Here is a 17,495-nt window from a genome sequence, read left to right as displayed (position 1 = left end):
GTAATCGATCTGCTTCCCATCTTGGAATTTTCTTGTCTTCCTCCTCACTAATCAGTTGTCCTGTGCAAACCCTGCTTTATGGCTGAAGCTCTCCCTGTCACTCAGGTGCCCGTTCCTCTTCCTGCAAGACTGATTATTTGCATCTGTCCTTTGGCACTTGGCTTGTGCAGCCTTATGCTTCATGTTTTCAGTGTGTCCGTCCAGCTCCTTAACCGTAGCTTTCAATAGCACTGAGTCCATATATGGCGACCCAGGACCTCGCTGGGGTTGTCCTCGAACTTCTGACCATATTCAGAGGGACGGGCGGTGCTTGTGTCAACCAAAAGACCTTTCTGTTCTCCCTCTGTGGAAGAAAGGGTTGAGAAATAGGCTTTTCTCATGTCTCTGGGATGTTCGGTAGTGAAAACCATGATCACTTGCTGCTGTTCATTTGAAAAACACTTCGAGATGTATATTCTCTTTTTGTTTCAATTATTTGTAAAGAATCATTAGGCCTGTTCTCCTGGGTACTAGGCTTCTTCGACTTTGTAACTCCCCAGTGCTTGCTGACATGCTCATTTCCAGGGGTCCCTCAGTAAATGGAAATCGAGCTCACTCACGGAATAGAAACAAAATACAGGGGTTTCGATGAAGTTAACAGATTAACTGTTAATATGAGTAGAAGTATTTTTTTTCAGAGATGTAATTACACAAAATAAAAGTTTGTGCCATGAGTGGTCAACAATTAGTTCAAACTGTTGATTCACTTATATTACTATGATTATTATGCAGGTAACTTAAAACTGTTGGTTCACCCAGCCACCAATATTTGTGCCAAGGAAGTCTAGATTAATTTTTTAAAAATTTTAAAAGATTTTATTTATTTATTTGAGAGCGAGAGAGAGTTCACCAGTGGGAGTGGGGGGAGGGACAAAGGGAGAGGGACAAGCAGACTCCCCAGGGAGTCAGACACGGGGCTCAGTCCCAGGACCCTGGGATCATGACCTGAGCTGAAGGCAGATGCTTAACTGACTGAGTGACCCAGGTGCCCCTAGATTCATTTTTTTAAAATCAGCTAGCTTAACATTATACTAATGTTCATGTATTTCATTTTTATTCTAGTATGTATTATAACTCCTTAGTTTTGCTTAACCGAGAATAGTTACCCTATTCCATTGTGACACATATGTAATCTCACTGCGGCCACTGTTTCAAGCTTACCACAGTGCCTTAGCACGTCTCAGGTGGACTACGCATTAATATTCTGTTTTCCTCATCCCCTTGTTAGACACGACAGCACTTTTCAATGTGCAGTGCTAATAGATCTTCTACTTCAGGAACTCTCTAGTGCTTTCTTAAATCATAAAATCCTTAGTATCATTCAAAGCCAATGCAGATTGGCCTTCTGCTGTCCTACACGGACCAGTTGTATTTAAAAGATGTCAAGGAAGGAAGAGCCTTCAGGATAATACTATGTTTCTGGATTAAAGAATCTGGTTCTCGTCTTTGAAGGTGTAAAATAACATTGTGACAAATTCTTCCAGAATTCTCTCTAGTTTTCCTATAGATGATCAGACTCCATAGAACCAACCTGCACTAAACAGAGTCAAAGAACACCAGAATGTTTATGTGTTAACTTAGAGTGAGAAATATATAACCAAAGGGACCAGAATTCTCTTGTTGGCCACTCAGGAAGTATGCTCCTCCCCACTGTATAGCAGCCCAGCTGATTCTAGTAGTTCTTTTCTCCTTCTTGTGCACCATACAGATCAGGCCCTGCAGTTGGAAGTGGTTGCTTTGTCACGTGGGTTTCGGATTTTTTAGAAATACTCTGGTCTAGGCTGAGCGTTGTTCTGAATTCCGTTTCCATCAGTAACACATTTTTGTGTCTTCTCCTGCCTAGAAGTACTTCCTTGGATGACTATCTTAATGTATTAAATACTGTATTTACTGTCTTTTATTTCAGAGGGTGATCTTTTTCTGACCTTGTCCTGAAATTCTGGGGGTGCCCTACGGTAGGACTCGCTATGCTATCGTACCCTATATTCTAAACTAGACCACTTGCTGTTCCCTGACTACATCCCTCCCCTGCAATGATTTCGTTTTCTCCTCCTGGCCTTTCCTCTGTCTGGATTGTTGGAATCCTACCACTTCATTAAATTCTGTCCTGAATGCCACCCTTCTTGATTCTTCAAACCTGATGTGCTCTTCCTCCTTTGAATTATATCCCTTTTCTGTGGCACTGTCTTATTCCACTCTATAGTAAAGTTACTTGGTTTATCTTCCCTAGGAGGGCAGGTCGAGGTACTGTGAATACTTGCCTCTTGTTTTCCTGCAGTTCCTGTTATAGTTAGTAGGTGTTCACAAATTGCTTATTGCATTGAGTTAAATGGAATTTTCCTTTAGCTCTAGACCAAGTCTCAAAATGTGACCCTTGGACCAATATGAGCATCACCTGCTAACTTGTTACACATGCAAATTCTTGGTTCCCCCTCTCGACCTACTGGGTCAGGCACTCTGGGGTTGGGTACCAGCAATCAGTTGTTTAATAAGCCCTGTGTGTCAAGCTTGAGAACTACTGCTATATTCTTTCTATCAAGAGCTGGGTCTTCCATTGATAGAAAATTCAGTGATTTTCAAATTGTGCTCAGTTGAGCCATGGGAATTCTATGGCAGTGCCTTGGTGCTGAGAGGGGAGAGGACTGGGCATCCAGATTCCCTACTTCCTTTTTGGCCACGGCAACTCTGCTTTTGGCCTTTTAATGCACTAGCCTTCCATGTCAACTTTCCTTGCAGAAGGGTTCCATGTCCAAAAAAGTTTGAAGATTATTATTAAATTAGAGGTCATCAAATTATAGTCCTTTTTGTAAACAAAGTTTGATTGGAACACAGCCATAACCATTTGCTTACACATTGCCTATGGCTGCTTCCATGCTACAATAGCAGAGGTGACTAGAAGGAGGAGGGCTCGTGACCCACAAACCTCAAATATTTACTCTCTGGCCCCTCAAGGAAAAGTTTGCTAATCCCTAATCTAAATCTATCAGAACCTTGAAGTGAGGAGCAAGAACATCCCTGACTAGCACTAAGCCCATAATTATTATTCTATAGAAACCGCCCCCTCCACCTCATGTCTTCCAGAAAATGAGGACATGGTCAAAGAGTGTTTGCAGCAGATAAAAAGATGAAGGTTAATGAGAGCAAATGCTCTTACCTATCTCATTTGCTCCTGAAATCTTGAATATATTCCAGGACATTAGAGTCATTACTCTTCACAGGCACCCTAATGAAATCAGGTGTTTTATATTACGTTTGACTTTAAAGAAGGAAAATGTGAAATACTTAAAGATGTCCATTAAAAAGTTATAATAAAAATTCTTTTTATTATAAGTTTTAGTTATTTATTAAAGGTTTTAGTTATTGGGGAAAAGTTTTAGTTTTTTGGGAAAACCTTCTACCTGACATTTTCACAATTTGAAAAAAGATTTTAAGAGTTTTTGCTAAGCCAATTATGTGTATAACCATCTTTTGTAGTGATTGAATTTGTCAGGAGTCCAAATGGTTACATTTACATTTGTTCACGATCCTGGAACCTAGATCTATAATGACGTTCAACTATGGTAATGACATAATGACCCTCTTCTGAATTTTAGTTCTGATGGGCATTCATTTAGAGCTGCCCTTGGATGTTAGTTTTTAAATTGCCAAGGGAAGTCAACCAAAAGCTGCAGAAAGATTTATCATGTGTCATCGTGAGATAGAAATTTTAGTGGAAAAGATTACCTTGCCATGCAGATATGCCCTGGTGGCAGCCATGAAGTAAAAAAATCTATGGGAAAGACCTAGATGAAGCCTTGGAGAAGGAATTGAAGCCAGAAATGTTATTGTCCCCACGCAGCTCACAGATTGTGTGTGTCTGCAGGGGTCGGTGGCGTCCCGCTGCGTTAGCTTTGCTGCAGCCATTGACCTGCGGTTCTTAGTGCTCTTCGCTTTGTCAGTGGCCAGAAAGTCAATCGGGGGAAACCATAAGTTGCCGGCTTTCATTGACTTCACCTATTTTTAGGGTTTCCAGTTTTAACGGGCTATTTGTTCATGAATATTTTAGTTTCTTCCAGGAGATGCAAGGTAATGAAACCTCAGTTAATGGCTTGAAGTATTGAATGCTGGTAAAAACTTATTGCTTATGGTAATACTTTTGAAATGACTTCACAACTAATAGAGCTGTGAGAAATATAAAAGGAGGAACAGTTATAACAGGATTCTGTGGTATGACCAGCCTGTCAGAGATGTTCTTATCTCCTCACTTGGCTTATGAAAGTTGTTCCTCTAGTCTGGGTGGCTTTTGTAGAAAGACTAAAGTGTGCATTGTGGGGAAAAGTTTGCCTGTTGGGGGTTTGTGTCTTATCTGGAGTTTACATTTACCCATCAACATCAGTGTTCATACCACTGAGGCTTGTGTGAGACGACCACTGTGGAATGGGAAGAACACACTAGAATGCCAGCATTTTAATTTAATTTAAAAATTCTTACTTTTTGTATGTCTTTTATAAAGTCATATTAGTGCAGTAGTCCATATCGTCTGTAAACAAAAATACTTCTAATGGGCATGTCTATTCAGAAATTTCCAGTGACAGATGTGCACAGCCAGAAAAGTTGAGACCATTGTTATACACGCTAGGTATTGGGTTTTATGTGGTAATTACATTTTGTAGACAAGTATGTGCTATTAGAAGGTTTGATAAGCAAGGGTATCACTTAGGTCTTTAGTTTATCTGTTCAGTTTATCTGAATTTCAGTCGAAAGGGTAAAACTGAAAGTGAATGTGTTAATATTTTTTGTATCTGTCAATAGTTTCTCATTTTTCCTTATCAATGTCATTGTGTTCCAAGTAATGTCTTTTGGTCCTTAACTAGTTGTTTGTGTAAAGGATGGACAGTGCTTTATGATCCCTCAGTTTGTCTGCTTTTGTTTTCTGTAGCTTCCGGGGCCTTGTCGAAGTTAACTCATGGGTTGAAAGATGAATCGCTGGCTTATATCTATCATTGCCAAAATCATTATTTTTGTCCAATTGGCTTTGAAGCAACCCCTGTTAAAGCTAATAAAGCATTCAGGTAAGCATTTACATATTTTATGTGGGTAATTCACCAAGAAAATGTGTGGTAGAAAGCATTTAAGAGATATTTAGCCGCTCAGAAATTGGATGATTTGGTAATTTGCTTTCTTTACATCAAGTTAGACTATTCTTTTTTTTTTTTTAAAGTTAGACTATTCTTCAATATTTTTGCTAATTCTTTTGTAGAATTGCATTTGGTTAGTTGTGCTTTTACATTATTCACTTAGATACTGTCGTTCAGACTCATGAAGAGAAGGACGTCTGAAAAATCACTTTTACGTTTGTTATGAAACAGTTGCGTAGGACGTCCCATATTACATCATGGTGTTTTCATCCACATGGAAAATGAGTTGTGGAATCTTGTATCAAAAAGTTGTCCCACCTGAGTACATGAAGCAGCATCTTCTTTTCTCATGGTGAAAAATGTGGAATTTATCAGTGTTCCCCCTTTGTCTCGGGTGGGGGGGCATCGGTACTTGAGAGGACGAAGGGCCAGCACCGCTCTTTCAGTGAAACTTGAGGGTCAGGCAGGGAGCACATGGCTCGGTCATCTGGGGGTAGAATGGGTTCTTTGAGGCTGAGTCCCTCTGAAGGCACTGTGGGGTGTCGGGGTCCTGGGACAGGATCCTGAGACCTGGGAAACCAGGAAGCAGGACATTGTCTTTTTTGTGAATGAGGAGCAAGGGGGAAACTACTTGATCTCTCCAAATCCTGAAATGTCTTATTCTTGGCTTTGGAGGAGAGGTATGTTGTTTCTTCTACAGTTTCATTCTGCAACTTCACCTTACTGCAGACATCTATCAAATATAAAACGTGAAACTGTAGGTCCTCCTACTTTGTACCCATTAGGGGAGAGTTTTCCACCTCTGCCTGTACCTAACAATCACCTGAGATGCCTCTGCAACTGGGCAGATCCCTCCCTGTGCTCTACTCCAGACTGACTGGAATTAGTTTCCAAAGGTGGGATTAGGGCATCGGTATACTTTAGGGTTTTATTTTTAGGATGCCTTTTGAAACTTTTTAAATGCACAGTGAAAGGAGAGGAGTAGCTGGAGTATGCTGGTAGCATCCCATGATGTTTTTCTTCTTTTTTGATGCTGAGAGGTGGTATATTTCATTTTTTTTCAGTCCTGTATTTTATAATAGGGATCAAGAGCTAAGTTTAATTTATGCTTTCTCTTTAATGGCCTTAAGAAATTTGTTCAAGCCTAAACTCCAGTATCTATTCTAGCATTAATGAATGCCATGTTTGAATAAACTTTAGTATATCTTTTATTAACATAGTTGAAGCAATATTTTCAAAGGAGTGAATGGCCTTAATAAGCTTACTATGAATGTATTTTATATTTAGCAGGGGTCCCCTCTCACCACAAGAAGTAGAATATTGGATCTTAATTGGAGAATCAAGTAGAAAACATCCCGCTATTCACTGTAAAAAGTATGTTAATTTCCCCTTTTCTCTTTAATTTAGGTAAAATTTACATGTAGTGAAATGCACAGATCTTAATTGTATAATTAGGTGGATTTTGGTAACTGAATACACCTGTGTAATCACCACCCCAATCATGATATGAAGGATTTTCATTGCATTGAAAGTACCCTCATTCTCTTTTCCTGATGGTCTCCAGAGACAACCTCTTTTCTTTCACTGTGGAATTACTTTGCATGTCCTTGAAATTCATGTCAGTGGAGTCATACAATATTCTTTCTTCTCTGGCCTCTATCATTTAAGTAAGCTTGTGAGATTCATCCACTTTGTCATGCATGTCATGCTTCTTTTTCATTGCTGAGTGGTATTCGGTACTGTAAGTATACCGCAATTTGCCATCTGTTTTCCTGTTGATGACATATTTGGATTGTTTTGAATGTGGTCTATTGTGGGTCAAACTGTTAGGAACATTAATGTACATGTCTTTAAAAATTTTTTAAGTAACAGCTTCATTGAAATAAAATTCACATACCATGAAGTGCACTCTTTAAAAATGTACAGTTCAATGGATTTTAGTGTATTTAGAGTTGAGCATCAGTCACCATGACCTAATTCTAGGACATTTTTGTTACCCTCAAAAGAAACCCCATACCCATTAGCAGTCACTCCCCAGTCCCCTCCCCCCCAGGCCCTGGCAACACTGATCTATTTTCTGTCTCTGTGCATTTGCCTAATATGGACATTTCATATAAACGGAATCATAAAATGTGTGGCCTTTTGTGTCTGTTTTTTTTTTTTTTTCCACTTAGAATAATGTTTTCAACGTTCATCTGTGTTGTAGCATGGACCTGAACTACATTCCTTGATATGGCCAAATAATTTTCTGTTGTATGGATATGCCACATTTTCTTGTGCAAGTTTTTTGAGGACATGTGGACATGTTTTGTTTCTCTTGGGTAGATACCTAGGAGTGGAATTGCTGATTATAGGATAGATGTGTATTTAAGAAACTGGGAGAATGTTCTTTTGTGGGGTTGTACCATTTTACACTCACACCATCATTGTATGGAGAGCCCAGTTGTTCTTCATATCTTCACCAGTATTTGATACTGTTATTCCTTTTTTTACTTAAAATTTTTTATTTTCCTAGCTTTATTGAGGCATAATACACAAATACAACTATATATATTTAAAATGTATAATGTACGGATTTGATATATACTGTGTGAAATGATTGCCACAATCAGGTGTTAATTAACATATCCATCAGCTCACATAGTTACCTTTTCTGTGGGTGTGGTGAGAACACTTAAGATCTACTCTTTTAGCAAATTGCAAGCATACAATACAGTGTTTTAATAGTATTTTAAATTGGCTTTTAAAAAATTGGGATAAAGAAACGGGGGTAATCAGAAGGGGGAATGAAGCATCAGAGACTATGGACTCTGAGAAACAAACTGAGGGCTTCAGAGGAGAGGGAGGTGGGGGAATGGGATGAACTGGTGATGGGTAGTAAGGAGGGCACGTATTGCATGGTGCACTGGGTGTTATACGCAACTAATGAATCATCGAACTTTACATCAGAAACCAGAGATGTACTGTATGGTGACTAACGTAATATAATAAAAAAACATTAAAAAAAATAAATTTTACTTAAAAAATTTGTCTATTTTCTAGTTTTATTGAGAAATAACTGGTACATATCACTATATAAGTTAACGGTGTACAGCATGATGGTTTGATTTACGTATATTGTGGAATGATGACCACCACAGGTTTAGTTAACAAAAAAATCCTCCTTGAGATGACAGCGCTTAGGATCTACTCTCTCACCAACTTCTCTATATATCATGGAGCAGGGTTTGCTATAGTCACCATGTTGTACATTATAAAACCTAGTACTTACCTATCTTATAACTGGAAGTTTGCACCTTTTGGCACTTCCCTTAAAAAAATTTCACTTCCTAATTATTTTCTGGTAGTGTACAAAAATACAACTTATTTATATATATAGGCCTTGAATACTGCATCTTTATCAAACACATTAATTTCAGTAGTAGTTTTATAATCCAAAGTAATTTGTAATTGCTTTGGATTTTCTATACAATCAGTCATGTTGTCTGTGAATAAATGCATGCCAACTTTTTTTTTTTTTTAAAGATTTATTTATTTCAGAGAGGTAGAGAGAAGGAGGAAGCGGCGGGAGCATGTGGAGGTGGGAGAGAGGGGTGGAGGGAGAGGGAGGTGGGAAGTGGACTCCCCACTGAGCTGAGTGTGGACCTAGAGGCGGGACTCCATCTCCCAACCAGGAGATCATGACCTGAGCTGAAACTAAGAGTCGAACACCCAACTGACTGAGCCACCCAGGCACGCTCATGTAACTTTTAAATCTTTTGAAAACTTGACCTTAATTAAAAAGCAAATATGGATTGTTTCTACTCTAGCCTGCAGGATGTCATGTAGCAGCTTGATACATATGTATTTCTTTGTGAAAGTAACCATTTTAAAACTGAGAATCTTGGCAATAGTTGGTTAAACAGAAAAGTCATAAAAAAAGAATTAAAGCTTGGTAGGTGGAACAATCTTGATATAAGAGAATTAGCGTCATGGTAATATTGTAGCAAGTTGCTCATGTGAAGTGTTCCATTACAGGACGCCTGTGTGGCTCAGCGGGTTGAGCATCCAACTCTTGATTTCAGCTCAGGCCGTGATCTTGGGGTTGTGAGACTGAGCCCTGCATTGGGCTCTGTACTCAGCGCAGAGTCTGCTTGTCCCTCCCCCTGCTCATGTGCTCCCTCTTTCTCAAATAAATAAATAAGTAAATAAATAACATCTTTTAAAAAGATTCCGTTACAATGGTATTTTGTACTTAGAGAAAGGTGTGCTTTATCTTTCCTTTTTCACTATAGGTGGGCAGATATTGTTATTGATCTCAACACTCAAAATCCAGAATATCTAGATATCCGACACTTGGAGAGGGGGCTGCAGTATCGAAAAACAAAGAAGGTAAGAACACAATAGTATTTGAAGATATTTCCCGACCAGCCAAAATGCAGTATTCTTTTTTTTTTTTTTTTAAAGATTTTATTTATTTATTTGACAGAGACAGAGACAGCCAGCGAGAGAGGGAACACAAGCAGGGGGAGTGGGAGAGGAAGAAGCAGGCTCATAGCGGAGGAGCCTGATGTGGGGCTCGATCCCGTAACGCCAGGATCACGCCCTGAGCCGAAGGCAGACGCTTAACCGCTGTGCCACCCAGGCGCCCCCAAAATGCAGTATTCTACTCAGCACTCTTCAGGTTGTAAATAATAGTAATCCACTTCAGATTCTTAGATAGAAAAGTGAAAATTACTTTCAGGACACAGGGGTATCTTTAGAACGAAAAGGCAAAACTCTAGCCTGGATTCATAAGGGACTGGTATCAGCTAAAAGAATGTCAGTAGGGGCCAAGTAGCTAAATCTGTCTCATTCTTTTGGGAGTTGTATGCTATTCTTATCTGATTATTTAGTTCCTATAGATCAGGAACTTCAACTTATATCTCCCTTTGAGATAAGCAGTCTAGACCCACCTGCCTCTGGCCCAGTTCCATAATTTTGGCCCAGCTTGGGTCAGGTGTTCACTCCTGAGCCAAATGAACTGTGGCCATGAAGCAGAGCCATGTGTACACTAGGGGACTGGGGGACGTTCTCAGGGATAGGTAGAGTCTGTGGATTGACATCCCACTGACATGATGCTACTAACATCAAGAATGTGTAGGAGATAAAAAGAGGAATGATCTTGGTGTTTGAAGATCTTATTTATTTATCTGAGAGAGAGTGAGCGAGTGAGTGTGGGGGGGAGGGGCAGAGGAAGAGAGAGAGAGAGAGAACCCCAAGTAAGCTGCACTGAGTGCAGTGCCAGATGCAGGGCTTGATCTCACAACCCTGAGATCATGACCCGAGTCGAAATCAAGAGTTGGCTGCTTGACTGATTGAGCCATCCAAGTGCCCCAAATCTTGGAGTTTGGATTAGGCAATTGGGGAGGTTATAGTGTGTGTGACTGGTGGAGAGGCATATGGGGGGGGAAGGTGTTTTGGCTCCTGTGGGCATTGTTATATTTTTGTAAAGGCAGCTGGTCAAGAAAGATGCAGGATAAGGCAATCTGATGATGTCTGTTTTGATGCAGGTGAAGGAGAAAAATAAGGGAATTCATAGGAACCCACATTATTAACACAATTCCTTTTATTTTCTTAACCCAACTTTTTTTCTTCTCAGGTTGGGGGAAATCTGCATTGCATCATAGCATTCCAGAGACTTAACTGGCAAAGATTTGGCCTTTGGAACTTTCCATTTGGAACTGTTCGACAAGAATCACAACCTCCAACACATGCCCAGGGAATTGCCAAATCAGAGAGTGAAGATAATATCTCCAAGAAGCAGCATGGGCGTCTGGGCCGGTCTTTCAGTGCTAGTTTCCATCAGGACTCGGCATGGAAAAAGATGTCCAGTATCCATGAGAGAAGGAACAGTGGCTACCAGGGTTACAGTGATTATGACGGGAATGATTGACCATGCTGGGTACTGAACATCTTGTGTTACACACACTACTGGTCTGTACAAGACTGCAGTAAGACAGTGGAAGATTTCATTAAGTCGACACTAAATAGGAACAGACCTTGTGGTACAAGACGTAACCTTGTAGTTCTCCAGTAAATAAGCTTGTATATGATTATGATGGGTGATTTCAGATATATAAGCAGATAAGCACAGATTACTATCCTTTTCAAGTGAAGAGTTTGAAAACATTATGGACAATTTCACAAAATCCAATAAATCGCATAAAAACAAATCAAACACAAATTCACTTAATAGCATCATGATTTGCAATACTTAAGCATGAAATTATTTCTTATGACTTAATCACCAGACATTTGTTGCAGATAGTTTTATTCCTAAACTCAAAATGTAAGGCACCATCTGCCCTTTTAAACAAAATTGGGGCTGTTGATTTCTAGTTTCCTCTCATGGTTAAAGCTCATTTAAAATTATTTAGTAAATCCAGAATTCTTTTACTTGTAAGCAGTATCTTGCCTGCCTCATTTGTTTCCTGACTAACTTTCTCAGGATCCTCAATAAAGAGGCAAAAGAGAAGACTCAAGAAACTCATCTTTTCTATTGGTGCATTGATTCAGGATATTCTTGACTTTTTTGACTTAGTATCTTACTATCTAATGAAACTTGTTTTGGAATAGAATAAAAGAACGAGTGGGGTCCAAAGTTTCTATATCCAAGGTAATCTGTGAAATGAAATCTTCTGATATTTAATTAGTCCCTCAGCGTGGAGTCCTATGTCGTTAACAGCATTAAAAGATGCATTAGGAATGTTATGTCACTCAGAGGACAAATATCTATATTCCCAACTCTGAGCTGCTTCTTTTTAAAATCTGTACAATTAGCTGTTTGATGTGAGTGTTAAATAGTTCAGAAAGAGTGGATTTCATATATTTGAGCTCCTCTCTAGTTGATGTCAGTTTTTCTTCTGCTGCCAACCTGTGACTTGTTCTTTCATTTCAGGGGCTGTTCCTTGACTCAAATCAGTAACTTGATTATTACAAGGTGCTGAATATGTTGGTAACCATATTGCAATACACCTCAAGGAGAGGGTTCAGATTTATTTTTAAAATATTTTCATTTTCGTTTTTGAATTTTATATCCATTTATCCACTCAGACATGCCTAGCCTACAGACAGGGATATATATTATGAAATGGTCATTTTTTCTGAAGAGAATATTTTGCGTGAAATGCAAAGGACTGAAAGAGATTTGTAGGTTATTGATTTTGTTACTTCACACTGGAACTTTTAAGAAGTTTTCATCAAATAAAGTTTTGTTTTCTACTTTTAATAATGTGAATGTTTTGAACCTTTGTTTTAGGTAGGGAGTACCCTTGGAATTCTGAAGTATGTGACAATTGCGTCTAAGTAGTGTGTTATAAGAAACTATCTTGTATCAGACTTTTATAATCAATGAAACAATATACATTATGACTATAATTTTAGATTCCTATGAGACTTTAAAATAGGAAATAGAAAATTTAATTATATTAGCTTGAACCAAAAGAAGTCATTTTTGTAGGTCCAACATGGTTGAATATCAGCAATTTCATAGAATTCAATGAAACATTTCAGAGAAGAGGTAGATAGAAAGAACCAAGAGAAAAGGAGACAAATGCAACATAAAAATACAGTGACACCTAAGAAGGAGGGTGAGTTTATACAGATTGCCTATTGGCTGAAAACAATTTTTATAAAAGTCTTGATATATATGATCACTGAATAACTTGATATATAAGGTCAGCAGTTATTAGAGCACATTGAAGTTTATAGAGACTAATTTTCCAAAAACCATGTGCAAGTTACTACACACTTCTCTTTCAAAATTAGTAACACTCCTGTCAATATTTCTTGGTCACTCTTCTTATGAGTCTCCATAGAAGCACTGAAGGTTCAAAATACTGGTTCTGTACTTGCTAGCTGTATCATCTTGGGCAAGTTAAGATTAATGTTCCTGTGCTTATTTCCTCATTGATAAGGTGGGGATAATAGCATATACTTTATAAATTGTTTTGAAGAATAAATAAGTTAATGCATATACAGTGTTTAGAACAGTGCTTTGCAGATAGTGCTTGCCATTATTACTCCAAAAGATGTGTATTACTGTTCAGAATCTTGAGAGCTCTTCAAGCAGCATCTAAAGGAGGCTGTAAGTCAAATATATACCACTTAGTTACTGTTCCTTCAAAAAATATATTGTATTCAAGAAATGTTGTTCTGGATTTAAGATGACTTACAATACTCAAATGCCTACATTGCCTATTTGCTTTTACCCAGCTCGTAGGCATAACAAAAGTTCATTTAGATCAAATCCTCAAGCTGCTCCTTTCCCCACTACTATGTTGGCCTATCATTAGACCAGCCTGGTGCAGCAGCTAAAACACATCCAAACTTGCCTTCTCCCAGAAACTAAAGTGGCTCATGCAAGTTGCTCTAGGATCCATCAGTTTGTATAACAGTTTTACCCATAGCATTTTCTCCCTCGGTCATTCACTCAGCAAACTAATTTGAGCACCATTACCCAGTAGGTGTTTCATATTAAATCACTGATCTCAGAATAACCCCAAGAAGAAGATACTGTCTCCATTTCTTCTCACAGTCTCTCATTGGTGAAGAAACTTGCTTAGGATCATAGGGTGTCTTAGTCTACTAGGGCTACCATAACAAACACCACTGACCGGGGGGGGGGTGGCTTAAACAACAGAAATTTATTTTCTCATACTTCTGGAGGCTGGAAGTCTGAGATCAGGATGTTGACAGGTTTGGTTTTTCCTTCCTCCTTGGCTTCCAGATGGCCACCTTCTAGCTATGTCCTCATGGGGTCTTTCCTCTGTGCACACATCCCTGTAGGTTCACCCTCAGAGCCTCATTTTAACTTAGTCACCTTTAAAAGGCCCTATCTCCAAATACAGTCACATCCTGAGGTGCTGGAGTTTAGGACTTTAACATACAAATTTAGGAGGTGAACACAACCGAGCCCACTAACACAGGGTTATTATATGGCTCAGAGAGGATTTGGACCAAAGGCTGCCTGACTTGGGAGGAAATTCTTTCAGGAGGGTGCAAGATACACCAGACAGCTTTAAGACTAGAGGCTGAAAGAGGTCATTTAGGCAATATTTATGGGACACCTGCTAAGCGTCTGGAGTGTCTGTGTGTGTGGGGGGGGCAAAAATTGAATAGGCAATTATGTTAACCTCTGTAAAATACAACTAGGAACTAATTCTGGGAATTACTCCACAGATGAAGGAAATGAAAAAAGGCACTTCATACAATGGCTTTGCTAAAAATTAATTTTTGATAGCTCTGTCATAAAGGGTTCCTTTTAACAAAATCACCTCCTCATTTAAATCAACCTTTCCATTGAGCTTGAATTTCGTTTCAATACTTCAAATTAGAACCAGTATGTATGATAAGGTTATCATTTATTGAAGAGCAGTGGTAAGTAGTCTATATACATCACCTCTGATCCTAGGTAACACAGCCTGCAAAGATTGGTTTTATACTCAGTTTGCAAAGGAAGAAACAAGTTCTTAACAAACGTTACTTGAACAATGCTGAACACTAAGACGTGGTGGTGTGGTCGGGATCTGACTCTGGGCCTGAGGGTTCCAGAGCCACCGCCTTTCCAAGAGCTACTCCGATAATTAAGTTTCTCGTCATTTCTGACCTGCAAGCCGTGAAATCCTAAATTTAAACGCCAGAGAAAACCAAACTATATTTCAAGGGTTAAGACTTTTAAAAGGTGCTTAACTTAAAATGATACCCTATTATATCTAGCTACTACAAGTTACCAGACAAAACACTAATTAATTTAACAACTCCAGCAAAGCAACCACCTTTCTGTTGTCGCCTCTCGGGTAAAACAGTACTTGGTATTTAGAGTCTGCAGAACTGGCGGCTGGTGGGGAAAAACTGATACGCAGAGGAGACGTAGAAAACTGTCATCTCAGCAAGTAGATACCCTGCGCATAGTTTTAACGTTTGCTGCGACAGAATGCCAGCGTGGAATAACAAGCTCGGGAACGCAAGCTCGGGAATAACACGACACAAACTCTGGGACCGAACCGCCCCCTCCCTTCAGGAATGAAAAGGCGCAGCAAATATACGTAGTGCCGGGAGGCGGGACTTCCGGCTTGAGCATCGTATTAGACGGAAGCCGAGAGGCCCCATTTCGCGTGGGTTTACGCACTAACTCAAGAAGACAGGTTGTGTCGGGGGAATAGCTTCTGGCTGTTTACCTCACTTGCGCTGTCCTCTCACCCTGCTCTTCCGTTAAGAGTGCTTACATTTGGTCCAAACCTTGGGCGAGAGGAGGACCAGCTCCTTCCCGACGCCGGCCATTCTCTAGTCCTGCCTTTCTTCCGTGAGGCAGTGTCAGCCGCCAGGAAGTACCGTTCTCGCCTGTGCCGGTTCGCCCTGGGAAACCGCATGCTCTGAATTATTTTCCATCTTCTGTGGGTGGGGGCAGGGGGAGCTTTGCCTGGCCCCGGCGGCGGTGCAGGCTGTGGTAGAATTGGAATAGAAGGCCTCCCGCGACCCCGCCCCCGACTGTCGCTGGGGGCCACATGGGAGTCCACGGGCTCTGGAAGCTGCTGGAGTGCTCCGGGCGGCAGGTCAGCCCGGAGACGCTGGAAGGGAAGATCCTCGCCGTGGGTATCCTTAACGTGTTCTTGGGTGCAGAGATTCGCGTCAGGTGTTGACTCACTCTGGGCTTCCCCCCCTGAGCGCAGAATGGTGTTGGTAGGATGACAGTCCCACTCGGGGTGGCAGTAACATCTGCACGACGTTTTCTTTCTCTGAATGTCTGCTCGTCCCCGCTTTGCAGTCACGCCACGCGGGGTTGGAGTCCTCAGTTTTCATCACTTACAGGCAGTACTTTACGCCGCTGTTTGCTTTCGTTCTCTCATCGGGAAAGTGGAGGTGATAATAGTATCTACACAGGGTTGGTATGAGAAATAAAGGGGCTATATAAGTAAAAGGAGCTAGCCTAAAAGTATCCCTGCTGGGAGGTCAGCGTGGAGAAAATGAAGTGGACTTCCCGCCGGTGGTTTGCCTGCTGTCCTGGGTCCTGCTCCACTTAGGTTTGTTAGAAGAAGGATCGTATGGACAGGTGTTTGACCTTTTTCTTTTTTAAAGGTAACTTTTATTATGAGTTTTGGAATAGGAAATTGATGGGGTACAACACTGGAAAGATATAAAAATGTACACAGGGTTTTGTTTTGTTCTGTTTTTTTCCTCCCAGGCTCTTTGATGGACTTTGAAAGGACTGTCGTTTGTGTATATGTCTGGCTGGTTTGGTGTCTTTGTAATTAAATGTTTTTCTTTTTTATCAAAACATGTGAATACTGTTTCTGAAATTTTGGTCTTTTTATACGTTAAGCATTCTCCTCTTACTCCTCCTCCTCCTTTTTTGAGTGGCTATTCTGTTCTGCAAGCTGGTGGTACCTTAGGCCAATTCCCTATGTGGGAACCTGTGAGCCTAGTTCATAAACGAGGTGAGGAGAGAGTCATGTAAATAATTGCTGTCGGTGGTAAATGAAGTTTAAGAATAGAGGGGAATTCTGCGGAAGGAGCCACTGAGAGAGGAGCAATTATTTAGTATGGAGACAACTTATACGTAATGGGACACTGGTAATTTTTCAAATAAAGTTAAGATGATATTTTCTGCAGTGTGAATAATCTTGAAATACATCCGTAATGGGTTTGGGCTTGCTTTAAAGTTTTTATGCGCGATACCTTGCGTAGGGGAAAGGGAAAGAGGGGGTGGGGGTGGGGGTGGCGTGTGTGTGTGTGTGTGTGTGTGTGTGTGTGTGTGTGTGTGTGTGTGTGTAGCGCATGTGCTATTGCTGCCCTCTAGTGGTTCCTCAAATCACTGCTTTCTAAAGATTTTCTTCATAGACCTGTATGTGAAGGAAAGCAGTTTTCAGTGACAGGAACCCTTCAAATTGCAGCAAAGACTTAGGCATTTTATGTTGTAGCCCCTATGAAGAATTAATAATTTGTAAAATCATTAAGATGACGCATGAAGCTCAGCATTCTAATTTTTTAGGAAGTTGTCCGAAGTAAGGAAGTTAAAGCATTTAATTTAGAATTTAGATGATCTATTTTTAAATGATTCAGGAGCTCTTTTGGGACATGAAGTAATTTTCATGAGGTTATTAAGTTTTTCTCAAAGAACAAATCATTTAAAGAGGACTGTCAAAGATCTCCAGTTATAATCTTATACATATGTATGTGTATAAATATATATATGTAAAAAGAGAATATTTGATTACTGTTTTATAATTGATTTTGCTTTGTTTCATTTTCATGGGAATTTGAATTCAAATATCTGACCTATATTCCATTTTTTGTCTTACTTGTTAAGAAATTATCTAT

The 17,495-nt window shown here is 39.9% G+C and overlaps 2 protein-coding genes across 15 annotated transcripts in view; both read left to right on the top strand.

The window, feature by feature from the left end:
- Positions 1-11,652, top strand: part of BIVM (basic, immunoglobulin-like variable motif containing) — a 41,886-nt gene extending 30,234 nt beyond the window's left edge. For 6 of the 12 annotated variants that reach the window (XM_087864992.1, XM_087864983.1, XM_087864985.1 and 3 more), the window contains 4 exons: positions 4,934-5,090; positions 6,444-6,530; positions 9,431-9,527; positions 10,777-11,652. In XM_087864992.1, the coding sequence (XP_087721118.1) occupies positions 4,934-5,090; positions 6,444-6,530; positions 9,431-9,527; positions 10,777-11,070 (635 nt within the window). In that variant the 3' untranslated portion in view covers positions 11,071-11,652. Of the gene's footprint in view, positions 1-4,933; positions 5,091-6,443; positions 6,531-9,430; positions 9,528-9,624; positions 9,820-10,776 lie in introns of all 12 variants that reach the window. The other 6 variants (XR_015725889.1, XR_015725890.1, XM_087864987.1 and 3 more) reach the window with 6 other exon arrangements.
- Positions 11,653-15,255: 3,603 nt separating this feature from the next.
- The window catches only part of ERCC5 (ERCC excision repair 5, endonuclease), a 153,411-nt gene continuing 151,171 nt past the window's right edge, over positions 15,256-17,495 (top strand). The window contains exon 1 of one of the 3 annotated variants that reach the window (XM_045812782.2): positions 15,256-15,770. In XM_045812782.2, the coding sequence (XP_045668738.2) occupies positions 15,683-15,770 (88 nt within the window). In that variant the 5' untranslated portion in view covers positions 15,256-15,682. The other 2 variants (XM_087864981.1, XM_087864980.1) reach the window with 2 other exon arrangements.

This window comes from Ursus americanus, chromosome 10 (genome assembly GCF_024610735.1).
Source record: "Ursus americanus isolate L20-20 chromosome 10, mUrsAme1.1.p, whole genome shotgun sequence".
Taxonomy (NCBI): Eukaryota; Metazoa; Chordata; class Mammalia; order Carnivora; family Ursidae; genus Ursus; species Ursus americanus.
This window is presented reverse-complemented; position numbering and strand designations above follow the sequence as displayed.